At 56.2% G+C, this 14,817-nt stretch overlaps 1 protein-coding gene across 2 annotated transcripts; it reads left to right on the top strand.

Moving 5' to 3' along the window:
* Window positions 1–4,790: 4,790 nt before the first annotated feature.
* P2RY6 (pyrimidinergic receptor P2Y6) lies at window positions 4,791–14,199 on the top strand. Of its 2 annotated transcripts, none has more exons than XM_069808642.1 (2): window positions 4,791–4,871; window positions 12,011–14,199. In XM_069808642.1, the coding sequence occupies exon 2, from the start codon at window positions 12,066–12,068 to the stop codon at window positions 13,056–13,058; it is 993 nt and encodes a 330-aa protein (XP_069664743.1). In that variant the 5' UTR covers window positions 4,791–4,871; window positions 12,011–12,065; the 3' UTR covers window positions 13,059–14,199. The 2 variants fall into 2 exon arrangements, with proteins under 2 accessions (XP_069664743.1, XP_069664742.1); XM_069808641.1 differs by lacking the exon at window positions 4,791–4,871 and adding an exon at window positions 9,504–9,610.
* The last annotated feature ends 618 nt before the right edge of the window (window positions 14,200–14,817 follow it).

The raw sequence follows: 14,817 nt of genomic DNA on the forward strand, positions 1-14,817 counted from the left end.
TAATGGTGTTAAGAAGCAAAAAGAGCAGCCAAGGACTTAAAATTCCTGTTACAGAAAGGCACAGAGTAATTGCACAAATCAAAAATCGCACGTCCATCCAGATGGGAAATTTGAGCTGTGGCTTGGAAGTCCCAGGTGAATTCATCACATGCAAAAGCCCTTACTGCTTGCTGCAGGAGCAGCAGAACTATGTATGGGATTCCTGGGAAGCAACAAGAAGTTGCACCAACAAGTTTTTAATCCAAAACATCAAATTTGCGGTGTACAGAATTGCTGGCTTCCTGGTGACTCACACCCAGTCAGGCGAGAAATTTGCCTGTCTCACCCTTGTGCTGCTTCAACCCATCCATAAAACCCAAGTGTTCTGTGACCACCAGGCAGGTGACAATCTGTGCTCTTGCAGCAGCACACAGTGGCATGTTGGGACACTTGTGTTTGGCCCTGGTTTACAGAGACGGACCATGATCATGGAGCCCCTCAGGTTGGCTCATACCTGAGACGCTGGTTTTAAACCTTAAAATAGCTATTTTCACCCTACGAATGTGCCTGGGTGTGTGGTCCTGCTGGGATGGTGGTACCCCAAAAGCAAGCATCTTCATCAATATTTCCACCCTTTGTCCCTGGTTGTAATTGAGGGGGCTAATCGTTTCCCAGAAAAACTCTTCAGCTAGAGAACAGCCTCTGGTCCAACAGCCAAAGCAAACAAGCTATCGAGGAAACAGCAACGAGTCGAGGGAAGTTATTTTAAATCTTTCCTGGATGGGAAATACCAAAGGTACCTGCAGGTCTCATGTGCTTTGACGTCCTTATTCCTCTCTGCGGAGGCAGTCCGGAAAGTGGAGGAGCATGGATGTGGTGAGCCAAAGGGACACAGTGTGCTCCTCCATCACCCCTGGGCAGCTGGGAGCATGGTCAGATCCTGCAGGTCCCCATGGGGACCTGAGCCTGCTTTTGGACACCCTTTGATTATCACCTGATACCTGGACCCATCCTTGGGGCTGCTGGCAGAGCACAGTTCTCCCAGCACGGCAATGGTGGAGCTCCATGCTGGGTTGCACCTCTGCTCCATACCACGGTCTCTCATCATGGGGGATGAGGACGATGGGTGTTTATGAAGAGACATGTTGGTGAGAAGACCGAGATGGCCATCACTGTGCTGACCTTCAGGAGCTCGGGCCTCTCCCAGGATGGGAAAAGCCACAGAGGGGTGAATACCCAAAAGGGCTGGGTCATCTGCTGGCATGGGAAGGAGGGGAAGGAGCTGAAGGAGGGATTGCGGCCAACCTGGAGGCATTTAGTTTCTACTCAACCATGGAAAGTTCAGAGATGTCCCCATCCCAGACCCCAGCTCTGTCCTTGAAGGGAAAAAGTGCAATTATTTGTGAGTATAAGGCAGTGAGAGCCAACGGCCTCCCTCTCTGCAGAGCCTCCTAGCAGTGGGGGTGAAGAAGACCTCTCAAAGTTGGCCACAAAGTGTGAAGGCCCACCTCAGAAACCTCCACCATGAAACTCTCGCATGCCCCAAGCCTGGGATTTCCTGCCTGCAAAGACCCACAGATGTGAGTCCCAAAATGTCCCTTCCCAACCCACTTCGCCAGCAGACGGATGAGGTCTCCTGCACCGAGGCCACCTCCCAAACACCCACCGCTTTCCTTCTGCTCTTTCTGTCGTGGATGGAACTGGAGCCTAAGACATCACCCATGCCTGGATCCTCGCACTCCGCTCTGCTTCTTGAGGATTCTCGAGCAAAGAAAAGTGATGAGCGGAAGCGACCTTGAGTCCCTGAGGCACGTCAGGATGTGCCGGCAAGAGGAAAGGAAGCCTGCGAAGATCAAGGCATTAATCATCTACGTGCTGGGGGAGGAGAGGCTCAGAAACCCCTTCCTCCCCTGCTGACGTCCGTGGGGCTCTAGGAAAGCAGGTTGGAGAGGAAAACAAGCTGAAACATATTTCTGGAGAAACACTGAGGCATAGGAACAGCGGGTCAGCTCCCACCTGGAGCAAAGCCAAGGCATTTTTGTCTGAATTCCCATCAAAGCCAAGGTTTCCTGGCGCTCCCGCAGAGCCCTGGCAGAACAGGTGCGTCGGGCTCATAGGCTGCCACTGGGACCTCGTCACCTCCAGAAGGAAATTTGGGCTGAATGGCCAGAAACCTGGGCCTGGGACCCATCATGGCAATGGAGGTTGGCCAGGTTCTCCAACGCAGAGGTCCAGCAGCGAGAAGACTTGTCTTCTGTTGGGGCTTTCACCCCAGGCAGCTGCACTGGTTTGAGGTGAATGTTGATTGCAGCAAAAGGATGGACGGTGCCATCAGAGATGAGACTTTCTCCACCAGACACCTTCTCTGCCAAACATTTGGGGACTCAAAGGCAGGTGCTGGGGTAGCAGATGTCTGAGGGTGAGCCCGGGGTGACTACGTCCTCTGAGCTGATTAAAAAAGAGAAAGTTGCCATCAAATGTCACCTCCTCATGAGCAAGCTCAACCAGGCCCATGACCCTGGCAGGTTGGTGGTGTCAGAAGGACACGAGAAATTAACTCCATTTCTGTTATAAATAGCTTTTAGATGTAATGAAATTTTTCATGCAAGACATCTCTGGTCTGGTGAGCCGCAGCAGAGCCCGAGGCAGAAGGGACCCACCCTGCATCCCTGGTACGTCTGTGTTGGGGAACAACCTGAAAGCCCTGTAGGACCCTCCCCATGGGGACGTCCAGCATCTGGTGGTGGGGACATTCCAGACCTGAGGCTTTCACAAAGTTTCAGCATTTGAAAAATGCTGCGTTTTGCCCCCAACAAGAGTTTTGCATCAGTTGGAGGAGCACGGCCCCAGGTCCCAGCTGCCTCCCTGCCCTTGACCACAGACACTCCTCTCTCCATCCGCACCATCTTGCGACCCGCCAGTGGCTGGAAACCTGGAGCCTGGTGGGAAGGTGCAGTTACCCTGGGCAGCAGCGGCAAAGGTCTCCTGCAATCAGCTGCTAATGTGATTACTGGCAACATCCAGCCAGAGGAACAGAAACCAGGCGGCCAAAGAGTCTCATGAGGCCAAATCCAGCCACCGTGCCAGGCCTTTTTGCCAAGGATTTATTCAATCGGTGAGACTCCAAGAGGAACCCAGGCTATTCCCTTTGGGCAATTATTTTTCCCAATGAGCTTCATCTGCTTTTTACATGGATAAAAAGAGGCATAAAACCAATGCCTTGCTTGAAATCTCTTTTATGGCCTTGCCCTTGCCTCCAAATTTGCCTCTCCCATCGCTGCTCAACCCCCAAAATGTCATTTTTTGGGGGTTCCCATTTATTCCAGGTGCTGTAGGGCCAGGCTTGAGGCTACAGGTCTGGCTGGCGGGTTCAGTGGAGGCAGCTGGGGCTGGCAGGCAGCCAGGAGCTGTTATTTTATTTTCTTTTTTTAACACTCCCTCCACTATTTACAGTGTCCCCACAGCAGGACAGCTGGCTACGAGTCGTTCGCCTTGGGGACCTGCAAGGACACCTGCCACGCCAGGAGGGAGGAGGACACCAGCTCTTTTTCACCAGCTCAGAGCCTGACCCCAAGACGGAGGCAGCACTGGAGGAGGGATAAGTGCTCTCACTGGTGGCTCATCGGAGGAGTGAGTTGTGTCCATTCTCAGCTGCGTTCCCCAGATGCTTGCGGAAAGACCTGGGCTGCCCATCGCCAGCTGCTGGGCTTGTTTGCACAAGGCGTGTTTTCTGCTCTACTCTGGGGAAAGACACTTTTTCCCCCAGTTTCCTTCTCCCTGTGGCGGCTGAGGGAGTGGGGAATTTCACAAGGGCACCGAGCCATCACCAACCCAACCCCACAAGCCCAGGCAGCCCCAGGATGAGGGTGATGGCTCCAGCCTGGCTGTGGTTGCAAATATTCACGGTTGCTCCTGCCAGAGCCCATCTCCCCCATGGCCCCGCTACCCAGCTTGGCCGCAGGCTCGCGCCAGGATCGATGAAAGCCCGCGTTGTCCGCCGTAGTGCAGGCGCCGGTGGGATCCAGACGGGCTGCAGCACCTCATTCCACCTCCGCATCCCACACCGTGCAGCCGAACCTCTGCCCAAAACTCCTCGCCTCCTATTTGGGTGCCAGCTCTGGGGGTGCATCGCTCAACAAGGCCATGCCGGGGAGCCCCGGCATGGTGCTCCATCATCCAAGTGATGCCGGTCGGCACATCCTTGCGTTCCATCTCTACCCTACCCATCCCAAGCTCCTAAAATGGAAGGAGGGGAATAATTTTGGAGGGTGAACTGGCCTTCTGGGGAAAGGAAGGGCCAAACCCATCATCCCGCGCACTCCTGGCATCCCTGGGCTGTTTATGCATCGGCCCTTTCGTACCCAACACGTCCCCCCGGGGTTCCTTTCCTTATTGCTCTTTAATAGCCCTGCTCAGGAAGCGTGGAGGCTTGACCGCCTGGTTAATGAGTACCGAAGCCGCTGACCCCTTCGGTTGAGACCCGGTGCCCGGGGGGGGACACCCTGTCCCCGACACCCAGCCGCTCACCAAAGGTTCCGGCAGCTCCCAGCCTCCGGCCAGGAGGATCCAGCTGTCAGCCGGTTCATGAGCATCCCACCCTGTAAATCCCACTTTTGGGGTCGGTGGACACCCCCCCCCATTCAATCCAGATGTTTGCCCATGAGGCCAAGCCAGCTGTTTGCGCGGCAGCCCCTCAGCCCAGCTGTTCCTCCGCCCCAATCCAGCTGTGAGCCTTCTCCGGTCCCCTCCGGGACCCTCCCGCAGGTGCCGGGGCCGGAGCGGGGCGGAACGGGGCGGCCCCGGGGCGGAGCGGGACGGGACCGGCGGCGGAGCGGCAGCGGGGCGGCCCCGGGCGCTGAGCGCCGCTGCCGCCCCGGCGCATCCCGCTGCCGGTAAGTGCCGCGTACGGGAAGGGATCGAGGGAACCGGGGCAGGATCGGACCCGGGAGGGGCAGAGGGAACCGGGCGGAATGGGGCTGGACCGCGTAGCGTGGGACCCAAAAGGGTCGGACCGAACCGGGCAGGATGGGACCGAGAGGGTCGGACCGGACTGGGCAAGATGGGACCGAGAGGATCAGACTCAAAAGGGTCAGACCGAACCGGGCAGGATGAGACCCCAGAGTGTTAGACCGAACCGGGCAGGATGGGACCCAAAAGGGTCAGAGCGGACTGGGCAGGATCAGACCCAAAAGGATCAGACCGAACCGGGCAGGATGGGACCTGAGAGGGTCAGACTGGACTGGGCAGGATGGGACCCAAATGGGTCAGACTTAAACTGGGCAGGATGGGACCAAGAGGATCAGACCCAAAAGGGTCAGACCGAACCGGGCAGGATGAGACCCCAGAGTGTTAGACCGAACCAGGCAGGATGGGACCTGAGAGGGTCAGACCGGACTGGGCAGGATGGGACCCAAATGGGTCAGACTTAGACTGGGCAGGATGGGACCCAAAAGGGTCAGACTTAGACTGGGCAGGATGGGACCAAGAGGATCAGACCCAAAAGGGTCAGACTGAACCGGGTAGGATGAGACCCCAGAGTGTTAGACCGAACCGGGCAGGATGGGACCCAAAAGGGTCAGACTTAGACTGGGCAGGATGGGACCTGAGAGGGTCAGACCGAATCGGGCAGGATGGGAGCCGAGAGGGTCAGACTGGACTGGGCAGGATCAGACCCAAAAGGGTCAGACTGGACTGGGCAGGATCAGACCCAAAAGGATCAGACCGAGCAGAGCAGGATGGGACCCAAAAAGGGTCAGACCAGACTGGGCAGGATGGGGCCAGACTAGGCAGAAATGGGCCCGAGCGTGTCAGACAAAACTGGGTCAGGATGAGACCCGAGGGTCTGACCAAACCGGGAAGGATGGAACCTGGGTACGTCAGACTGAACCGGGCAGGATGGGACCCAAGGGAGTCAGATCAAACTGGGCAGGATGGGACCCGAGGAGGGCAGATCAAACCGTGCAAGATCAGACCTGAGCACGTCAAACCGGGCAGGATGGGACCAGACTGGGCAGAATCAGACCTGAGAGGCTCAGACCGAACCGAGCAGGATTGGACCTGAGCAGATCAGATTGAACTGGGCAGAATGAGGCAGACCTGGGCAGGATGAGGCAGAACTGGAGAGAACGGGGTCAGATCCAGAGAGCATCGGTGCTTCGGTCGGGCTTTGGGGTGCTCCCAAAGCTTTTAGGAAGGTTTGCTTTTAGGAAGGTTTAGCAGCTTTTACCGCAGAGCAAGGCTTAAAATCACACCCTGATCCCCACGGCAGGGCTGGTGCGGAGCTCAGCAGGGTGGGTTTGCCCGGGTCCCTCTGCTCCCATGGCCTGGGGTGCACCTGGGATGCGCCTGCATCTTCCGGAGCATCCACAGGGATCAGCCCCATGCCAGAGGGGGTTTTACACACGGAGTGTCCCCAAATCTGCTCGAGGGACCTGGTCTTCCCTGGCATCTCTGCTGCGGGTGCCAGGAGCCTGGCCTCTGACTTTATATATATCTCTATATATTTGTATATATATACATACAGACGTATAAATATATTTGTATATATGAGCATGTGTGCATAGACGTGTGTATAGAAGCATAAATATATTTGTATATAAATGGATAGAGTTATGTGTATACATATGCGTGAGTCCCTGTGCTCGGAGACATATATTTGTGTATATAGGTATAGAAGTTTGTATATATGTGTGTGTGAATGGCAACATATATATTTCTCTATATATGTAGAGAGAAATGTATATGTGTGTATACATGTGTGTGGAGAGCCATATATAAGTTTGTATATATATATATGTATAGAGGTACAAATACAGAGATATGCATACATGCATAGAGGTATATTTATATGGAGAGGTGTATATGCTTGTATATATATATATGTTTACGCACATGTGTGTACATGTGAGTGAACATGTGGCTGTACGCGTGCCTATGTTTGTGTGTATATATGTATGGGTTTATACAGCCAGAGCCTCAGTGCCGCCAGCTAAGACCAGACCAACTCATTGCACCTTCCCTGCCCGCAGCACCTCCTGTTTCCAGCAGGAAAACGCTGCCCGGGTTGCTCAGAGCACCCCTGAGATGCTGATTTATTTTAGAGATGGGGCACCAAAGCATGGGGAGGTGAAGGGAGTCACCCAAGGACAGAGTACATCAGTGGCAGAGCCACGCACCATCACCAGAGGGCCCGTCCCTGCACCTTGTCCCCACGGGTCCACGTTAAGCACCTGAAAATGCCACTCTGGCCCAATTTGTCCACATCATTACATTTGGGGGCTTCGACAAATGGAAATTTCCCTTAAAACATCCAAGCCTTGGTCCCCAACGACCCTGGGGCAGGTGGGACATATCCATGGGCACGTGAAGATGTTTTGGGACCAGGCAGGAGGTGTCTGGGGACAGGAATGTTGTGGCTTCGGCCAAGCGACATGCAGGGCAGGAGCATCCCCCCTTCATCCCCTTTGAAATCTGCTGAGCTGGAGCTTTCACTTCCATCTCCGCCATCCCAGCTCTGCCATCAAGTCACCAAGATGTCCCCACCATGGTCTCCTCCCAAGGCAGGACAAACCAAGGAGGAAGGTTTCCAAAAGAGGAAGCCATCCCCCATAAACTATTCGAGCGCACCAGCAGCCAAAATATTTTCCTAGTGTAGCAAGCCTGCAGAAACCCCCTTCGTATTAATATCAGGGTGTTAATTAAAGCTAATTTCACCGGAGAAGGGCTTGCCTGAGATGGTTTGAAAGCACTTCTCTTTCTTAACCCCGTTCCTCCTTCTCAGGCACATTAAAACCCCTGGGTAAGGGTGACCCCATCCTACGGAGCACCCCAACACCATGTGCACCCCTTTTTCCCCCTGCAAGTCTCATTTGACAATGGATTTCACCTGGTGCGCATCACCATGGTGTCAGGGCACCAGGACCACGTCTCCATAATCCCAAGGATGTCTGCTTTTAGGGGAGGCTGAGCGTGGAGGCCACCCACCCCATCATCCCAAGGGCTGGCAGGGATTCCTGCAGTGGGTTTTTGGGGTGAAAAAAAGGGACTTTTTGGATAATCCACCAGGCCAGATCATGACCTGGGGACGTGCCATGGGCACAGCAGTAGGATGAGGACGAGTGTCTTGATGTGGTCTCATTAACTGGAAATAGCGGTGATTTATGGGCAATGGCAGGCTGTGGTTGTGGGGTTGCAGGCCGTGGCAGGCAGTGGGTACAGTTGGGGTGGGGATTCTCTGGTGTCCAATGGAAAGGTTGTGCTCGGCACATCCTGCAGCTGGGTTTTTTTCCTGGGATCAGAAGGGATTCTTCTTCCTCTCCTCCAGTTTCCCTATCCCTCCCAGTCTGGCAGCACTGGGGTTCAGTGCCCCATTTCCCTCTTACAAAGAGGTTTTTTGGGGGAAGGGGGGTCCTTTGGTTTTTTGGCTGCTTATTGTATTTTTGGATCATCTCTTGCTGTGGATACCCTCCGCCACCGATGGCCTTTGTAGCCTTGGGCATGTCCCTTAGCCCCCCACAAACACTCCTCCAAGGGGTGTTTGGGGGAGAAAATATGTTAAAATGGGGCGTGAACCACACTGGTTAACTTCAAACCTAGTGCCTCAGTTTCCCTTGTGTGGCTGTGGCAGAAGGGACAAGGCAACTGGAGCATCTTTTTCCTCTTGGTGCCACCTTGCCAGGTGACCTCCCTGTGCCCAGCATCTACCCCAGATGCCCACCCTAGGAAGGAGCCAAAAATGGGGGAAAAGACCAAAAAATGGGGGAAAAGACCCCAAAATTCATGGGTCTGGTGACATGGCTGGTGGCCTCAGCGGGCCACATCCTGACATCCCTGAGCTGGGTTTGGGTCATGTCCCCTGCCCTGGTGGCATTTGCCAGTTCTGGATGTCCCCTAGTGTCCGGGTACGGCTCTTTTGGAGGCGCAGTGCGCACGGGGGGTGCGTGTCTGTGCACAGGTGTAGGGCATGTCTGTGGGGGTGTGCACACACGTGTCTGTGTGTGTGCGGGGAGGCTGCATGTGTGTACAAGCAGCCCATGTATGTGCGTAAGGGATCTATACACGCAGTGTAGAGCCATGACGGAGATCCTGGCGCAGGCTGTGCCGTGCCATGCCATACCCACGCGGCCATGCAGCGCCCTGCAGTGCCATGCGGTGCTGCGCCGTGCGGTGCAGTGCCCACCCTGCTGCGCAGTGCCATGCATCGTCGTGCAGTGCTGCGCCATGCAGCACAGTGCAGTGCCCACCCTGCTGTGCAGTGCCACACGGTACCCTCGGTGCCTTGTCTTGTGGCACCCACCCTGCCATGCCATGCCATGCAGCGCAGCGCCCACCCTGCCATGCCATGCCATGCCATGCAGTGCCCACAGCACCATGCCATGCGGCGCAGCACCCACCCTGCCATGCCATGCCATGCGGTGCCCACAGCACCATGCCATGCAGCGCAGCGCCCACCCTGCCACCCAGGTTTCTGTTCCCCATCGCCCTGGGGGTGCTGTCATTGGGTGGAAAGGGGAAGTGTTGCTCAAGAGGGTGAGCTCAGCACCCCAGGGCTGCAGATGTGCCCAGGTGCTGGGCAGAGCGGCAGGTCCTGGCACCCTGTGGCACCCCGTGGCATCCCGTGGCACCCCAGCAGGTAAGACGCGCTCCCAGGTCCCCCAGAACCCCTCTTGCCTCGTCCCCAATGTCATGGTGGTATTCCTGCGAGGATGAGTGGGATGGCAGAGGCTCCTGTGGGTGCCCAGGGTGGAGGCTGGGTGGGCGCTACCCCAGCCTTGGGTCCTGGAGGAGGTTTAGGGGGGTCCCAGGGGACAGGGAAGTTCACAACCCTGGGGCACATATTGGCTTGGAGGTGGCAGAGGTGGGTGCTGGGACTGCCTGGGGCTGGGGTGACAATGGGGTGCCAGAGGGACTCAGCAGGGTGCAGGGGGGCTCAGCAGGGTGCAGGGGACTCAGCAGGGTGCAGGGGGCTCAGCAGGCTTGGGGAGGCACAGTGGGGTGCCAGCAGGGGCTCAGCAGGGTGGAGGGGGTGTCAATGGGGTGCAGGGGGCTCAGCAGGGTGCAGGGGGGCTCAGTGGGGTGCCAGGGGGGGCTCAACGGAGTGCCAGGAGGGTAGGAGGAATATGCGGCAGCTGGGAGAGCAGGGGGGGACGACTGATCTACAAGCCTGGAGCACCCCCAAAAATGGGAGAGCCTCGTGTGTGTCCCCAGCACTCTCCCCAAGCCTGACCCCATGGCCAGGCTGTGCTCTGGGTCTGGTAAATCCCCAAAGACCTGAATGGGGACCACCACGGTGGTGTGAGCTAACGAGGTGGCCCCTGGACTTGTGTCATCCGTGTGTCCCCCCGATCCCCTCTGCCCCATGTGTCTGGCTGGAGCTCGGCCACCCCTCTCCCTGCCTCAGTTTCCCTTCCCAACCAGCACAGGGACGCTGGCCACCCCATTTCCAGGTAAGCTCGTGCCTGCCAGGCATTGGGGGTGCGTAGGGGGAAGCGGGTGCTGGCCCCATGCCACCAGCTAGGGTTGCAGACAGGTCCGCCAGTGATGATGGAGGAAGCGAGAGGAGAAAGGAGAAGTGGCTCTGCCCATGTGTCCGAGCTGCTGCAACCTGGGAGCGTGTAGCACCCATGGGTGTCATGGCGAGGGACCCATCCAAGCGGCGCGGCTGGGGTCAGGGTTCTCTTTGTGCTGTAGGACCACGTCTTTCGCACTTGTCTCAGCCGCTAAGAAAAGCAGGTGGCCTCTTGCCCAGCTCAGAGCAGCCCAGAGGCCACGTGGATGGGCTCTCTCAGCCCACAAAAACCGAAAAACTCCAGGACCAGAGCGTCACCAGTCCTGAAAAGTAACCACAAAACATCTGTGGGTCGTGCCGGACCCTGTGCAGGTGGCATATCCTGAAACTTGGGGGACGCAGCCCGCTCGGGCGACTGGCCGTAGGGTTTTGGCACCCCCTGCAGAGGAGCAGGAAGCCATGCCGGCGGCTAACGGGCACGCCGTGCCGCAATTTCCTCTCCCGCACCGGGATGAGGGCGGTTTGGCCTTGTGCAAACCTTTCTACGGGGTGTAAGTGTCGGGGCAAGCGGAGCTGAGATGGTGGTGATCACGGCCACCGCACTGTCCTGTGTGCCACCACCCCCCACGGTCCCACTCTCTCCATCTTCACTTTTCTGATGGACCCCTAAATCCATCGTCGTGGTTTAGAATCAGAATCACAGAACAGTTTGCGTTGGAAGGGACCTTTCAAGGTCATCTAGTCCTGGACAGGGACATCTTCAACCAGACCAAGCTGCTCAGAGCCCCATCCAACCTGACCTTGAATGTGTCCAGGGATGGGGCATCGACCATCGCTCTGGGCAAACTGGGCCAGGGTTTCACCACCCTCAGCATAAAATATTTCTTCCTTATTTCTAGTCTGTATCTCCCCTCTTTTAGTTTAAAACCTTGTCCTATTGCTACAGGCCCTACTAAAAAGTTTGTCCCCATCTTTCTTGTAGGCCCCCTTTAAGTATTAAAAGGCTGCTATAAGGTCTCCCTGGAGCCTCCTCTTCTCCAGGCTGAACAACCCCAACTCTCTCAGCCTTTCCTCACAGCAGAGATGTTCCAGCCCTCTGATGATTTTTGTGTCCCTTCCCTGGACCCGCTCCAGCAGGTCCCTGTCTCTCCTGTGCTGAGGACCCCAGAGCTGGACGCAGAACTGCAGGTGGGGTCTCACCCGATCGGAGCAGAGGGGCAGAATCCCCTCCCTCGACCTGCTGGCCACGCTGCTGGTGGTGCAGCCCAGGACACGGTTGGCTTTCTGGGCTGCAAACACACATTGCTGGGTCATGTCCAATTTTTCATCCATCAGCATCCCCAAGTCCTTCTCCACAGGGCTGCTCTCCATCCCTTCATCCCCCAGCCTGTATGGATCCCGGGGGTTGCCCCGACCCAGAAGGATGGGGCTATGGGGTCACACACACCGGTCCAGGTTCATCCTGCTAGGGTGGATGTGACACCACATGGCCGAGTCACCAACCGTCCCCTTTGTCATTCACAGGCACTGCCGAGGGGCCACACCAGCAGAGAGGACATCAACGGGGAGGACCGCTGCCATGGCCAACTTGACTGCCCTCATGGGCTCCAGGAGGAACTCGTGCACCTTCCATGAGGAGTTCAAGCAGGTCCTGCTGCCCCTGGTCTACTCGGTGGTGTTCACGGTGGGGTTGCCCTTGAACGCCGTGGTCATTGGGCAGATCTGGGTGGCCCGTAAGGCACTCAGCCGCACCATGATCTACATGCTGAACCTGGCCATGGCTGACCTGCTCTACGTCTGCTCCCTCCCGCTCCTTATCTACAACTACACCCAGAAGGATTATTGGCCTTTTGGGGACTTCACCTGCAAATTCATCCGCTTCCAGTTCTACACCAACCTACACAGCAGCATCCTCTTCCTCACCTGCATCAGCGTCCAGCGGTACCTGGGCATCTGCCACCCCTTGGCCTCGTGGCACAAGAAGAAGGGGAAAAAGCTGACGTGGCTGGTGTGCGCCGCGGTGTGGTTCATCGTCATTGCCCAGTGCCTGCCCACCTTCATCTTTGCTTCTACCGGCACCCAGAGGAACCGTACTGTCTGCTACGACCTGAGCCCACCGGATCGCTCCGCCGCCTACTTCCCCTACGGCATCACCCTCACCATCACCGGCTTCCTGCTGCCCTTCGTGGCGATCCTCGCCTGCTACTGCAGGATGGCCCGGATCCTGTGCCAGAAGGATGAGCTGATCGGCTTGGCGGTGCACAAGAGGAAGGACAAAGCCGTGCGTATGATCATCATCGTGGTCATCGTCTTCTCCATCAGTTTCTTCCCCTTCCACCTCACCAAGACCATCTACCTGATTGTCCGTTCCTCACCCAGCCTGCCCTGCCCGGCTCTACAGGCGTTCGCCATCGCCTATAAATGCACACGTCCCTTTGCCAGCATGAACAGCGTCCTTGACCCCATCCTCTTCTACTTCACCCAACGCAAGTTTCGCGAGAGCACCCGTTACCTCCTCGACAAGATGAGCTCCAAGTGGCGGCATGACCATTGCATTACCTATGGCTCCTAGGTGAGGACAAGGGCCACCTTGGTGTCACCGGGACTGGGCATGGAGCAATTTTGGCTTTAAGGTCCATGGAGGAGAGATGGCTTCAGTTGGGGACATGCTGGAGGACAGGAGGATGGCATCTCCCAAGTTCTCAACACTTTCATCCCATCTCCAACCTGCAGCAGAGCAGTATTAACCCCATCATGGCACAGATCCTGTGTCCTCTCTCTGGCTCAGTTGCTCAGTTTGAGCAGCTTAGCACCATGTTTCTTTGGTGGCTGAGCCACCGACGCAATAAAAACCACTGGTGGGACCATGGAGAACACACTGGGACTGTGGAGGACACGGTCCATGGCTCAGGGCGAGCTGCTGGGGGGCAATTTCTCCCCCTTCTCATTTAAAGATTCCCTGATAGGGCCATGCAAAGGCTGGGGAGGGTTTAGTTCAGCTCATACCTGTCTGGGGAACATGGGGCCGTACGTTTCTCTAGCTCAAGATCAGTGTCACAGACGTTTTCTGGGGTAATACTGGGACATTCCTAACCACCCCCAGCCCCAGAAAGGGGCCACACCAGTAAAAGACATGGGCCTGCTGGTACCACTGGAGCTGCAAAACAGTGGGAAAGAATCCCTGGAAAGACTGGGAACTGAGAAGGGAGACATAAGGGCAACTGGGACACCCATGCTGGATTTCCGACCCAAGTGATGACCATGGGCTGGGTGAGACACAAGCCAGCAGTGCTGTCACCTGCCTGGGGACCTTCAGCATCATCCGGGTCCAGCTCCCTGCTTAGCCCACCACCCCAAATCTGGCCCATCCTGGCATCCTTGGCATCCTGCTGTCACCTCCTAACCAGGATCCACCAAAATCAGAGCCGGCACAGCCAGACACAATGCCTGGTGTCAGGAAACCCAGGCCACCGAGCTACTCAGTGTCCTTGGCCATGTCACTGCATGTCTCACCGTTGGCTTGGCCTCTCCACCACCCCCAGGCTGCATTGGGGCTTAAGCTTTGCTCCCCGCAGCCTCCATTGGGATGCTGCTCCCTCCTGGCAAGGAGGGATTTGCTTACATGACACGGGGTGGACATACCGCTAATCGCTCTGCGAGTCTTCTTTAACATGTAGGATGTATAGAATAAACATCCCTGCCTTTTTCAGATGCATACGTACACATATATGCACTCACTACATATACATACACGTTATACATCCAAGCAGGGGAAGGTTTGTAGCCCAGCACAGGCTATGCAGTGCAGATATTCTCTGCCCTGAATACACTATACATGTCTATACAGTGTATATATGTATATATAGTATACATACATATATATATATATATAGGGATCACTGTTTTGCTGCATTTCTCGCAGGTTGGCTGTGCATAATAATGACATCTAACTTGATTTAAGCAAATTGCTTCAAATCTCCAGGGATGAGCATCCCCCTGGCTTGGCTGCCTGCACCCAGCCAAGTGCATGACTTCATCCCACCTCGCTCCCTGCAAGCACACGGCATCTTCCTCAGGTACCCGACCACCCAAGGACCTCAGCAGGATCCAGGGTTGGTGGTCCCGGTGTGGGTCCTTATTTTCATGAGGATGAGGAGGGTGTCCAGCGTGGTCATCAGCTCTTGGATGATGCTCAAAGATCTTAGCGTCACGGCGGGCTGGAACGGAGAGGGATTCTGCGACGGCATTAGCTCAAACCACCTGGTTTTGCAGGAGTGGTGGCCGTGTCCCTGTGGGGAGGACCATGCTTGGTGACAGTGACTTTGGGCTGG

Source organism: Haliaeetus albicilla, chromosome 20, assembly GCF_947461875.1.
Source record: "Haliaeetus albicilla chromosome 20, bHalAlb1.1, whole genome shotgun sequence".
Lineage (NCBI taxonomy): Eukaryota > Metazoa > Chordata > Aves > Accipitriformes > Accipitridae > Haliaeetus > Haliaeetus albicilla.

Bases quoted from the DNA above. Each gene is read 5' to 3' on its own strand.
- P2RY6 (XM_069808641.1), top strand. From the start codon at position 9,534: ATGTGCCCAGGTGCTGGGCAGAGCGGCAGGTCCTGGCACCCTGTGGCA. The intron at 9,611-12,010 runs GTAAGACGCGCT...TGTCATTCACAG, and splicing joins ATCCCGTGGCACCCCAGCAG to GCACTGCCGAGGGGCCACAC.